This window comes from Vombatus ursinus, unplaced genomic scaffold, assembly GCF_900497805.2.
Source record: "Vombatus ursinus unplaced genomic scaffold, bare-nosed wombat genome assembly UNPS02014807.1, whole genome shotgun sequence".
In the NCBI taxonomy this organism is placed as follows: Eukaryota; Metazoa; Chordata; class Mammalia; order Diprotodontia; family Vombatidae; genus Vombatus; species Vombatus ursinus.
In genome coordinates, this window is record NW_020954585.1 from 59,818,086 (window position 1) to 59,832,292 (window position 14,207).

The 14,207-nt window shown below is 36.3% G+C and overlaps 1 protein-coding gene and 2 pseudogenes across 2 annotated transcripts in view; 2 read left to right on the forward strand and 1 right to left on the reverse strand.

Annotated features, from left to right (window-relative positions):
- The window catches only part of LOC114052339 (radial spoke head 10 homolog B2-like), a 61,867-nt gene that overhangs the window by 43,976 nt on the left and 3,684 nt on the right, over positions 1-14,207 (reverse strand). For both annotated transcript variants that reach the window (XM_027874893.1, XM_027874891.1), the window contains exons 3-7: positions 10,902-10,970; positions 7,501-7,674; positions 4,663-4,748; positions 1,458-1,578; positions 661-837 (exon numbers count right to left, since the gene is read on the reverse strand). In XM_027874893.1, the coding sequence (XP_027730694.1) occupies positions 661-837; positions 1,458-1,578; positions 4,663-4,748; positions 7,501-7,674; positions 10,902-10,970 (627 nt within the window). The remainder of the gene's footprint in view (positions 1-660; positions 838-1,457; positions 1,579-4,662; positions 4,749-7,500; positions 7,675-10,901; positions 10,971-14,207) is intronic.
- Positions 5,009-5,526, forward strand: LOC114051972 (annotated as a pseudogene).
- On the forward strand, positions 12,120-12,530 carry LOC114052340 (annotated as a pseudogene).

The window sequence follows — 14,207 nt, forward strand, 5'->3', positions numbered from 1 at the left end:
AAGGTAGGATTTTAGCTGATACTTGAAGGAAGCCAGAAGGGAGAGATGAGGAGAGAAAGCATTCCAGGCATAGGGGACAACCAATGAAAATTCCCAGAGATGAGAAAGAACTTTCTTGTAAGAGGATATAAGAACATATGGAGGGATCAACTTAATGATATCACCACTACTAGAATTATAGAGCTAAAAAGGATTTTAGCATTGGATGAGAACTGAAAGCTCTTCTAGTCCACAATCCCTAGAGAAGAGGAAATCAAGACCCTAAAAGATTGGTTAAGTGACTTGCCCATGTTTAAAAAGTTATCACTGGCACAGCCAGAGTTAGAGCACTCATTCCAGAGTCCCAGGCCATTGGTCTTTCTACAACACCATCCATGATGCCTCTCCAAATAACCACAAAGCATAAAGTATAATTGCTGTATACTAAGGAAAGCACATAGCTTTTTAAATAGGATGTAAACTGCAATCACATGACTAAGCAGACTTCATTCTTTCAAAAGATTAAGTTGATAAGATTTTTTTATGTATTTGAAAACATCTTTTAAGCAATAACTTCTTATGTCAACTGGATATAGTTTAATACTTGGAGGCAAATAGTATATCTATCATTATGTTTGAAATGCCTTGTTTTCAAAATGTGATTTTCACAAGTCTACTTACAAAACCATGCTTCTTATTGGAAACCCATTCTCCATCATACATTGCACCACTGGCATAGAAAAACTTGCCATGACCATGACGATCTCCATTTACAAAATCTCCTACATATTCGTTTCTCAAAGGATACTGAGAGCCAGGGATTCTCTTTAGAAACCAAGTATGTGTTCCAAAACCATTCTAAAAATAAAGAAAATGATTAGAAGGAATTTTCAAAGAGGTCATTTTTTTCCATCCCACAATTAGATATCAAAAATTTTTGGAACCAGGTCTGTTATTGGTAGAGGAAACTACCTCTACCAGTGAAGATCAATAACTGCTTTGCATCTTATGGTCTTGGAGAGGCCCCTGGGGCACTAAGAAGTTTAGTGATTTGTCCAGGGTCACTAAACTAGTATTTGTAATAGGTAGGACTTGAATTCAACTCTTCATAACCCTGAGGCCAGTGCCCTTTCCACTCTGCCACAATTCATCTCTACCAAACAAATATGGAAACTCATCTTGGGTAAATATTGTCAGGGCTTAGTTGAAAACCCGGATGTAAGGTGTCAGATCCTGGACTCAGGAAAAGATTCTTATGACAGCAGTTCTAGGGATACTCAAGGAAGTCAGCCTGCATTCACACTGGTTTTTAGGACATTAATAATGATGCTGAGATCTTATTTAAACTTTTATAGAGACCATAAGAACAATGAGTATTACAGATGGCAAACTCTAACCTTAGAATGGGACCTTGGGTATGCCATCACATGCTAAGTTTTAACAATATATACATTGGCTAAATTTAATTAGTATAGTACCTGGATGCCTTTCACCCACTGACCAGTATACTCTTCATTAGTTGTCAGCCATCTCATCCTTCCCTCACCATGGCGCATGTTGTCTTCCCACTGACCTTCATAAATATTTCCAGATATGTAACTAGGCAAAAATAATCAGATTTTTAAAAGGCATCAAGGTATCGTCACATACACTCCTGAAAAAACCTTACTCAAGTGCAGGGGTTCTTAAACTTTCTTGTGTCCTGGACCCCTTTAGCAGTCTGGTGAAGCCTATGGATTACTTTTCAAAATAATGTTTTTAAAGGCATAAAATAAAAATACATTGGATTACAAAGAAAACCAATTATATTGAAATACAGTTGTCAAATATTAAAAACAAATAAATAACCTCCTGGCATCTATTCATAGATCCCTTGCAGAAGTTCCTGAAGTAGGTGATGCTGCCTCTGAGGAGCACTGAAATGATGGGTAGGGGTAGTAGTAGTCTCGGGTGCGATTCGGAGGTGTTACATAAAAATAAGGGGGTAGTAGAAGCATGAGGAAAGAAGAGAAGAGGAGAAAATTTTGAAAAACCATTCATACATGTTTCATATGTTATATAACAGAGTTAAAGTCATAGTGATCACATTATTTTCCAAATAAACACACAAAATGCAAGTTATAACCAATCAGTGGTCAAATCTGCCTACAGGTTTTAACAAGCAAGTGTTGTCAGGTGAGTGTGTTGTGCATTATTGGGAAGTCCAGCATGCATAGGCAAGAATATGTGCCTATGATGACTTGTTTACAATACAATACAATACTATATGGTTCCATGACACAATATTGTGTCATCAAAATTTCAATGCAGGAAACTCCCCCACCCCCAAATTTACAGTAAATTATTAAATTTAAGATGTGTTATTATTTTTAAAAAATTTATATATTTTTGAAAGGACTAATTAAATAAAACATTAAAGGGTTAAAGAAAATAGATTTCCAGGGGGGCGCTAAGCAATTTCTTTAAAGGGGGTGGTAGGCAAAATAAATTTGGGAACTTCTTCCTTAGAGGTCTGTGGACTGCAAGTTAAGAACTCCTGTTCTCTAGTATCTCATCATGGTACAGATGTGACCCTGGGTTCTTAAAAGTTACGCCAATAGATTATAAGTTTTTGTAGGCCCTGCCAAGTTGAAATGGACAGTCATCTAAAAACTTCCTTAGCTAAGATCAGAGAGGTTTGTTGATGGATTTTTTTTTTGTCATATTGGCCACAAATTCATGAAAACTTCTCAATTAATATAGAGAAGAGCTGCAATACTTTTGCACCAGTGAAGGGACTACCCATATTGATAAAACTGCACATTTTAAAGTACTAAAGTCCAAGCTTAAGTCATAAGTATGCATCTAAGATAAATATTTGCATCTAAGTCTTTTCTCTCAACTTGTTCCACCTCACCACCATCCAAGAATTCCAACACTTTGAAGATTTATTTATTTATCTAAATTGAATATATAGACATGTGAATACAATGAAATGCCAGCCATCCTGGGGACCATAATATTTCACTTTGTTAAGGAATGATAAAGTAACAAAGTGATAAGGAAGAAAAAAAAGCTGTAACCAAATTTAAACTGATATATACAATACTGCTTAAAAATAGTTAAGATTTTACATGGATAAAAATATACATCTTAACATTTAGAATATAGCTTCTCTATGCTTCATAGATTCAGCCTAAAATCAAGTAAATTTTCAGAGAACATGCAAATAATCAAAGGCATCTGTGACCAACATACAGAAGATAGGCTGTTCTTACACATAACAACCAACTGAAATATAACAATTACACCAACATTGATAGATTGATTTGTTGGTATAAACTACTAGATATTTAAATAGATAATTGGGGGAAACTACCCATATAAGGATACTCTATTTGACAGGATTTTTAGGAAAACTGTATAGCAATTTGGCAGAAAATAGGTTTAGACCAACAACTTATACCATATACCATGATAAGCACTTGATCCCACAGTTCTGCAGGAAGCCTTAGCTCTGCCAGTTCTGGACAAATATCATACAACCAGGATAACAATGGTGTCATTGCTTGGAGCCCTCAGGGAATAATTCATCAAATAGAGTATGAAATGGAAGCAATTAAACAAGGCTCAGCTACCCTTGAGACTGAAACAAATGAAAAAAAGTATACTGCTCTGGTTGCTTTAAAGAGGGCACAATTTCAACTGGCAGCTTATTAGAAAAAAAAAACTTCCATATGTTAACAGCTACATTGGAATCTTATTTGGGGGGCTCACTGCTGAAGTTAGGCTCTCATGCAATGTTACGTGCCAGGAGTGTCTGGATTTCAGATTTGTGTTTAACAGACCTCTTCCAGTTGTCTTGCCCAATATCTCTAACAGGAAGGAAGAATCAGATACCAGCAGAGCATTATGAATGTATACCATATGATGGGCGAATGAAAGCATTGCTCAATGAAGCAATGTGGGTCCTCATGTTCCACTACTATACTACTGGTGAGAGGTAGGACGCTATAGCAGAAAGAAAGTAGTATTTGAAACCAAAGGACTTGGGTTCAAAACCCACTTATACCACTACCTGTGTGACTTTGGACGAGTCACTTATCCTCTTTAGTTCTCAGTTACCATATGTAAAAATGAGGGAGTTGTTAGATGGTCTCTAACCCTTTCAGTGCTAAATCTATGATACTACAAATCTAAGAAGTTGTGAATTATTTCAACCATGCAATCTTGAATTATGCAAGAAAAGTTACTAAACTACATCTTTTGATCCAGTGATACCATTACTTGACAGCAAGAAAGGTTCCATGTACATAGAAGCATTTATAGCAGCATTTCTTGCAGTAGTAAAGAGCTGAAACAAAGCATGGTAGTTATCAATTGGAAAATAGCTAGAGAAATTGTGATATGAATTTATTATTGTAATGTGAATATAATGAAAATGAGGATTTCAGAAAAACATGGGAAGACTTGAACAAATTAATTAAAAGAAAAGAAAGCAGAATAAGGAAGCCTTCAATAAAGTAAGTGAAAAAATCACACAAGAGAATAGAATTGAGATTAAATAAAATGACCAATATTGGCTTCAGATAATTGATATTAAAATACAAGTTCTTCTGTTAAGGAAGAGGAAATCTTAAGTGTGGAATGTTATATGCTTCATTGTGCACAATTACTATAACAAACAGTTTCGTTTATACATACCATCTTATGCCCCATCCTTTTTTGATATTGTAGACCCAATCTCCTTCATACCAAGAAGTGCCATCTTGGTTGTAATAAATGGAGCCCTACGATAAATATTAGGATTTTTTAAAAATCAAATTTTCACGTTACACAATTCCTTTTCTTCTTTGAATCAAAACACAAAAGTATATTAACTCCTATACATCCTATAATCCTATACTGTATAATACATATTAAAAGTCAAAGTTATATTTAAATATGATACAATCATTCTGCATTTTAGCTTTACCATCAGGAAGACAGTGACAGGCTGCGGCTGCCACTATTGCTGCCATTGTGTCAGCCCATTGGGAGAGGATCCAAAATGGGTGACAAGCCAATTTGAGAGCAGATTGGCTCCAGCTTTGTTCAACATTACCACCAGCTACTTGATAATGACAGAACTCAATCAGGACAATATACATTGATACATCTTGCTTTATGTGGGAAGCATTTCCAAGGCAAAACAACCATCATGGAAAAATTGTCTAGCCTTCTTTTTCAGAAAACACCACCCAGCAACACAGCACAGAAGCACCAGCCCACTCCTGAGAGCTGTGGATTCTATGATTGTGAAACAGCTAAAGGCAGATGAAGACCCCATTATGGGATTTCACCAGATTATTTCTATTAAAGAATATCAACAATACTTGGATCTGCAGCAACAATATATTCAGGCAAGCACTGAGATGCCTCTTTCCAAGGCACCCATGCTATTTTCTTCTCCCTCTTTCTCTTCTTGAGATTCACACTCCTTCCTCCACACCTCTACAAAACAAGCCTGTCAAGCTGCAGTGGGTGGAACCCATAGTGAATGTATTGTACATAATGTTTGGAAGTTAGACTAGCTGTCCCTGACAAAAGCTCCTGTTATACCAGTGTATGCCTTAGAAAGACTAATGCAATAATTTGCATTTTTTTGGTGAGGCATTCGGGGTTAAGTGACTTGCCCAGGGTCACATAGTTAGTAAGTGTCATGTGTCTGAGGTTGGATTTGAACTCAGGTCCTCCTGACTCCAAGGCTGGAGCTTTATCCACTGTGCCACCTAGCTGCCCCATGCATGCTATTTTTTTTCAACATATTGACAAATTGCTCTAGTAACAGAAATTAAGGAGAAAACAGCAGCTGTGTGCGAAGTCCAGATACTAAGTTGTTCAGATGTTCCAATGCATTGTTATACAATAAAACTATGAAAAAAAAGTATTTAAGAAGATAGTGACAGTAGTATCTGTCCTATTAACCACATAGGGATAAAAAGTTCAAGGAAATAATATCTATAAAAGGCTCCTTGACATAACAGTACCATGTTAAGGCATAATACCTATTTCTAGTACCTTTTTCTATAGCCATGATTAAAATATATTCTAAAAGGAATTGTTTTGCTCTCATTATGTAAATCAGATTTTCTTTTGTGCCATGGACCCCTCTGGGAACACGGTGAAGTCTTTTCTGAGAAAAAATTTTTAAAAGCACAAAATAAAATACAAAAGATTACAAAGGAAATAAATGTATTAAAATACAGCGATCAAAATATTTTTTAAACACAAGTTTATGTGGGCAGCTAGGTGGTGCAGTGGGTAGAGTACCAGCCCTGGAGTCAGGAGGACCTGAGTTCAAATTTGATCTCACACACTTGGCATTTACTAGCTGTGTGACCCTGGGCAAGTCGTTTAACCCCAATTACTTCCCAAAAAAAGAAAAAAAAAGGCAGCAAAGACTTCATGATAAGAAGCCTTTATTGGAGCAGCGAGGTGGTGCGGTGGATATAGCACTGGCCCTGAAGTCAGGAGGACCTGAGCTCAAATCCAGCCTCAGATCAAACACTTGACACTTACTAGCTGTATGACCCTGGGCAAGTCACTGAACTCCAATTGCCTTAAAAAAAAAAAAAAAAGAAGTCTTTATCTAAATTGTATGTTAACAAGAATGTACAATTACCCTTCATCTATCCAGCACCACTGAGAAATGAATTTTTTAGGCATGTGAATTTTTCAGATAAATGTATCTTTTTAAGCATCAAAATGTGTTTTATTTGAACTATTTTAGTTAAAATCTTTCTAAAATGTATTACATCTTTGCCTTCTTTACCTATTCTGAACATAAGTTAACCTCTTTGTTGACTCAAGGTCATTATTGTATTGTACTGCACTTTTAATTATTGTATTACTCTCGTAAATAGTGACATCTTTAGGGACTATTGAAGTGTGTAGAGTGATCTGTCCATACGTTAAATGACCTAAGACTAAAATGTTATATTAATTGTAGCCAGCTAGTAATTCTATTCCAGATTGCAGAAGGATGTAAGCTTCTTAAGGGAAGGGATTATGTTTGTTTCTTCTTTGTATCCCTTTAGCACAGTACTTGGCACATAGTATGTGCTTAATACATGCTTCTTGATAAATTATCTTTGTATCCTCAATGAGTAGCACAGTGCCCCGCACATAGCAGGTACACGATGAATAGTGAATTGTTTTCCTGATAACAGAAAAATTATAATTAGGCCAAGTCTCTTCAAGTAAAATTAAGAAGGTAGAGTTATTTATCTGGATAACTCCAATAAAAACTTTTCATTAGCCTAAATTGCCCTCAGATTATACGAAACTATTCATATAACTGGTTTAATTGTTTCACCTAAATGGAATTTACTCATCTTGTACCAGGATCTGAACTGAATCAAAATGAAACAATAATAAACTTCCGCTAAGTTTCGTCACTCCTCCTTCACCCTTCTTATGATTAGGAGACAAAGAGGAAGCAGTTCTATTCATTCAAAGATAGGAATCCTCAATATATTTATTTTTTAAAGAATAACGTACCTTTCCATGCCTCTTGCCATGACACCATTGGCCAATGTAAGATATTGATTGGGTGCTGCATTTGAACATTCCAAATCCATGTCTTATTCCATTTGTCACTTCTCCTTCATATGTGCTACCATCAGGCCATGTGTAAGTACCATGATACATAGGTATGTTCTTAACAAAGTCCCCCTAAATGACAATATTAATAAAATTGAAACAAATTCTATAGAGTGATTGAAAGAAAATGTAAATGGAAGATATTCTGGTCAGAAAATTAAATCTATTACAATACCATGGTCTCTTTTTTGTTGTTGTTTAGTTATTTTCAGTCACGTTTGGCTCTGTTTTCTTGGCAAAGAAAATGGAGTGGTTCACCATTTCCTTCTCCGGCTCATTTTACAGATGAGGAAACTGAGGCAAACAGGACTTGGCCAGGGTCAAACAGCTAGTAAATGTCTGAGATCAGATTTTGAACTCAAGTCTTCCTGACTCCAGGCCCAGCGCTCTATCTGTTGTCCAGATTAGTCCTTAGTCCTCTCTCTATTCTCCTTTCTTTCCCTCAGTGAAACTGGTCAAACTCAATAATCCTCACCTGCTCAATTCTCCCTATTGCCTCTCTTGTTCATCTACCATTGTCTGGCTCCACTACAGCATATTTTCATAAGGTTTATGGTAGCTTGAACTTCTCTTGGAAGCTGCTTGTTCATATCTTTTGACCACCAGAGAACTGCAGAATTATTTGGGGAACAACTCAATCTTATATATTTGAATCAGCACCCTATGTATCTTGGATCATCAGACTTTTGTCAGAAGAATTTTCTGTAAAGATTTTTCCTAATTAAGTGTTTCCCTTCTACTTTTAGATGCATTATTGTGCTTGTACAAAAAGATTTTCAGTTTTATGTAATCAAAATTGCCCATTTTATCTTCTATGATCATCTCCATCCATTGTTTGGTCAAGAATGTTTTCCTTATTCATAATTATGAAAGGTACAGCCTTCCATTCTCTTCTCATTTATTTATGATATGATCCTTTATATCTAATTGAAGGTAGCTAGTTGAAGTTTTTTGTAGTATATGATATAAGATGTTGGTTCAAAACGAATTTTGTCCAGATTGCTTTCCCACCTTCCGTGGAGTTTTTTTTTTTTCATACAGTGAGTCCTTACCCCCATAGCTGGTGTCCTTGGGATTATTAACACTATGATGCTATGTTAATTGGCTTATGGATCCTCTGTACGTAATCTGTTCCACTAATCAACTTCTTAATTGTTTTTACCAGCACCAAATAGTTTTATACTACAGTTCTGAAGTATAGCTTGATATTTGGTATTGCTAGCCCCTCCTCTTCTTTTCCATTCTTTTTTTAGTATTTCCCTCCAGATTCTTGACCTTTTGTTCTTCCAGATGAATTTTGATACTATTTTTTAGAATTTTCTAAAGAAATCTTGCACAGTTTGATTGTACAACACTAAATCTATAAGTTAATTTAGGTAGTATTGTCATTTTTATTATTCTTTCATGGTCAACTAGGGACAAAGAACATCACTTCAATTAGTTACATTTTTTTTTTAATTTGAGTAAAGAGTGTTTTGTAGTTGTATTCACGTAATTCCTGCGTGTGTCTTGGTAGGTAGACTCCCACATATTTCATAATTCTGTAGTAATTTTGAATGGATTTGGGTTGGCCAGCTCTTTAACCACTATGTCCCATTGCTTCTCTCTTATATTTATAGTTTTCTTAATATTGAAACAACAAAACACTCCTGGAATAAATTAAACCTGGTCATAAAGGATAATATTTTTAATTGGTGCTATAAGCTCTTGTGGGGCAGGAAGGTCACACAGTGAATAGAATGCTAGGCCTGAAGTCAGCAAGACTCATCTTTCTGAGTTCCAACCTAGCTTTGGACATTTACTAGCTGTGTGATCCTGAGCAAGACCCTGTTTGTCTCAGTTTCTTCATCTGTAAAATGAGCTGGAGAAGGAAATGGCAGACCACTCCAGTATCTTTGCCTAGAAAACCCCAAATGGGGTCACAAAGAGTCAGACATGATTGAAATGACTGAACAACAACAATATAGCCTCTTTGCTAATATTTTACATAATGTATTAGCATCAATGTTCCCTAGGGATATTGATTATAGCAGGAGTTCTTAACTTGGGCTCTGGGAATTTATTTTTTAAAATATTTTGATAATTATATTTCAATGTAATTGATCTCCTTTGTAATGCTATGTATTTTATTTTATGAATTTAAAAACATTATCCCAGGAAGGGATTCACAAGCTTCACCAGGCTGCCAAAGAAGTCCATGACAGAAAAAACATTAAGAACCCTTGATCTAAAGTTTCTTTTCTCTACTTTTTTTCCCCTAGTTTAGGTATAAAGCCCATTGAAGAATATTTTTTTCAGAGAAGGAATTTAGCAGGCTCTATTCTTTCCCTGTTTTTTCAAATAATGTACTACCATGATTAATTGCTCTTTGAATGTTGATAAAATTCATTAGTAAATCTATCTGGTCTTAGATTTTTTTTTTCTACTGAGAGTTCAATTATGGCTTGTTCAACATCATTTTCTGATATTGCATTACTTATATTCTCTTTTTTTTTGTGCTGCTATTCTGTGTGTTTTATATTTTTGTAAATATTCATCTACTCATCAGTTTTGCTGGTGTATAGGAAATAACTTGTATAATTTCCTTTATTTGCTCTGCATTTGTTGTAAACCCTCCTTTCTGATTTTTTCTTGTCAATTTGATTTTCCTCTTTTTATAAGATTAGCTCATTGTTCATCTTTTTTTTGTGTGTTTTTCCAAAAAGCTACGAACTTTATATATCAATTCAATGGCTTATTTTTACTTTCAATTCTGTTGCTATATTTGGTTTTTGTATTTTTGTGTTTAGTTTTTTTATTTGTTGCTTTTCTAGTTTTTTTAGTTGCATGCCTAATTTATTGATCTGTCCTTTCTCCTTTTTGCTGATAAGTGTCTAGAGATAGATGTTTTCTTCAAGAGATTAAAAATAGGATCTAGAACTAGAAGGATCCATCAAAGCCCCTAATTTTGTAGATAGGGAGACAGAAGCTCAACAAGATTAGGTAACTTTCCCAAGGTCATATAAGATCCAACTATCAAAGTTAACATTTGAACTCAGTTCCTCTACCTCCTAATCAACTATTTGTTCCATTATAAAGCATTGGAATTGTGCTCTAGTACTCTACTACATCTCAGTTTTGTGGTCTTGAGTTACCTTCCTCTCTATTCTACTTTCTTTATCTACAAAAACATTTTCCTTCATGTAAAAAAATTACTTTTGAATCTTCATAACTTTCAGGTTAAAAATGCAAAATGCAGAAATATTCTTTGACATGATACTAAGAAAAACGCAGTTCAGGATCATAATCATCTGTTTTACCTCATATTTTAATCCATCAGCCCAGATATAAGTCCCTTGTCCATGCATGAGTCCTTCTGAAAACATACCCTTCAAAATGGAAAAACAAAGAAATCTTATTACCGAGTTTTTTTGTTTTAAGCTACAACTCTGCTCTATATAGTTTTCACAATGCTAAACATTTTCCCTTTCCTAATCATCCTGTGATTTCAATATTTCAAAAACTTTCAATCCTGCATTTCAAAGCTTAAGAACTTATATTTATTTAAGTTAATGTAGGCCTCATTGAATCACTTTTCTAAAGTTTGGAAGCATGAATTTGTAAATTTTTGTATTTGTAGAATTTAACCACCAAAAAAATCCCTCCCCCTTAGAAGTAGTTCAGAAAAGTGAGGGGGAGAGGGAGATGGAAATGAGAAAATGGGTCTATATAACTTCATAAATCTAATTTCTTTTTTTGTTATTTAAAATAATTTTGAACCAGTCATCATAAACCTGTGAGCAAAACTAAACAAAAGAAATACATATCTGTAATTTTATATTTATCACAATAACCAAAGGTTAAAAAGAAAGTTTTTGAGGGAGTACCAGTGATCTTTCTCCTCAAGTCTGCTGGTTTCCTTAGTCCAGGATTGGCCTCTAAACTCATTCACATTGCTCTGGCTGTCAGAGATCAGTTGGAATTCCAACCCTGCCCTTCGGTGAGTGTGCCTAAAACTCACAGGATGTGTGGCAAGCACCAGTCTCACAGAGTGCTGCAGCACAGGAAGAGCAAAGACGCGCTCTCTACAGTAGGATCAAAAGCGGAGAGGCTATGGTGGTCAAACAAAACCATTTTTCCAGAAAAAGGCCAAGACCACTAAGAAGATCAAATGTGTGTGAGGCCCAACTGCAAGTCTAAGAGGATGGTGGCCAATGAGAGATATTAGCATTTTTAACTGGGAAGAGATGAGAAAAGGTCAAGGAATTAAGTTCTGAGTTTCATTTTTTATTTTTCTTAATAAAGGGGGAAAAAGCATTAAATTACATTCCTTGCTTTCATATTTGCTGTTTTGGAAAGGAAAGGGCTTGGGTTGACCATGCCCCATACTATATGAAGCTTTTCTCATGCAGGAAAAGTGTTGTAACTTTAATCAGACACTTAATCAGATTTATATGTTTTTTCTAATGATTCTTGTTACTCAGAAAGTTCAGCTTTTTTTTTTTTTTGGCTCTAGGAGCGACCTGCTTCATGTCGAAATGGGCAAGTTCATGAAACCCAGGAAGGTGGTGCTAGTCCTGGCCAGGCAGTACTCCGAGCACAAAGCCGTCATTGTCAAGAGCATTGATGATGGGACCTCCGACAGGCCCTACAGCCATGCTTTGGTGGCAGGTATTGACCGCTACCCTCACCAAGTAACTGCAGCAATGGGCAAAAAGAAGATTGCCAAGAGATCAAAAATCAAGTTCTTTGTGAAAGTTTATAACTACAACCACCTCATGCCCAACATATACTCTGTGGACATCCCATTGGACAAAACAGTTGTCAACAAGGATGTATTCCGTGACCCTGCACTAAAACATAAGATGAGGAGGGAGGCCAAGGTCAAATTTGAGGAAAGGTACAAGACAGGCAAAAACAAGTGGTTCTTCCAGAAGCTACAGTTTTAGAACTACTTTGTTGGTCAGTAAATAAAATGTTTATTAAAAGTGAAAAAAAAAAGAAAAAGAAAGTTCACCTGGTTTGGGGGGGTGGGACCTTGGCTATTAGTACTGTGTTTAAATAGTTACTTACTAGTAACTACTAGTTATCTATGAAGCATTTGGAAGTTTGATTACTCTATAATCAATGAATATACTCAGAAATGCAAATCTTATGTGCAAAACTATCATGTTATTTTCCTCTTGGTAAGAATTTTGCACATCAGCTTAAAACTGATAAACAATAACTGCCACGTTGTCCAGAACAGTATTCTAGTAACTAAAAAGTATCAAAGCAAAAAGAAAAAAATGTAACCTAATGAAACAAGAAATGGAATACAGGCCTTCTATTCTCATGACAAGAATTTCAAAGAACTAAGCAACAAAGGAGTTCTCTAAATTTCTCACAAAGATCTAAGTGATGAGAGGCATATATCATATAGAAATTGGGATACAAAGAGTATTAAATAGATGAGAATTACCTGTTTTGTTTGCTTTTGATTCCAAATTCAGTAGTGCTAATAACAAAGCGTAAAGTTTAAAAACTAATAACTATTGGGGCAGAGCCAAGATGGCGGAGGGAAAGCAGTGACTGTCTTGAGCTCTCTCCCAAAGTCCTCCAAATACCTAAAAAAATGGCTCTAAATAAATTCTAAAGCAGCAGAACCCACAAAAAGACAAAGTGAAACAAATTTCTAGCCCAAGACACCCTGGATGGTTGATCGGAAAGGCATATTGTACCGGGCAGGGAGAAGAGCACAGCTCGGTGTGGGCACTCAGGCCGCAGCAAACCGGGAGCAGGCCTCAGAGGACTGAATCATGGGCAGCTGTGGCAGTTTCCAGACTTCTCAACCCACGAACGCCAACGTGGAAGGTCAGTGGGAAAAGTCAGTGGGAAAAGTCCGTGACTGCAGTGAGAGAGGAGCTAGGTCTCAGCCGCAAGTCTCGAGCGCAGCCCAGGGCCTCGACTTTTTCCTGAGCTTCCAGCCCACAGACTGAGGGGGAATCCAGTGGCTGATCAGAGGGGCGTTGCAGGGATCTCTTTGTCAGTGCTGAGGCAGGAATCTCTTGCTTTACCTGTGCTTGGATCTGGGTCACAGTTCTGAGGAGCAGTCCTGGGGCGAGAAGGAACGCTGGTGTGGTGGAGCTTGTTGTGGCTGTGGAGAGGAAACACCTCGCCCCTAATCATACCCCCTTGGAAGAACTGAAAATTTACAGGTCCCTTGAAGTACCTCTGAAAACAGCTGTACAAACCCTCGAAGCTTGAGACAGTACATTCTCCACATTGGAAACAGACTCTTACCTTAAGAAAGAGTTTAAAACTCAAGTAATTGGCTGGGATCATGAGCAAGCAGTACAAAAAGAGTCAGACTATATTATCTTACTTTGGTGACAAAGAAGATCAAAACATACAACCAGAAGAAGACAACAAAGTCAAAGCTCCTACATCCAAAGCCTCCAAGAAAAATATGAATCAGTCCCAGGCCTTGGAAGAGCTTAAAAGGGATTTTGAGAAGCAAGTAAGAGAAGTAGAGGAAAAACTGAGAGTGATGCAAGAGAATCATGAAAAACAAGTCAACAGCTTGCTAAAGGAGACCCAAAAATATGCTGAAGAAAATAACACCTTAAAAAATAGCCTAACCCAAA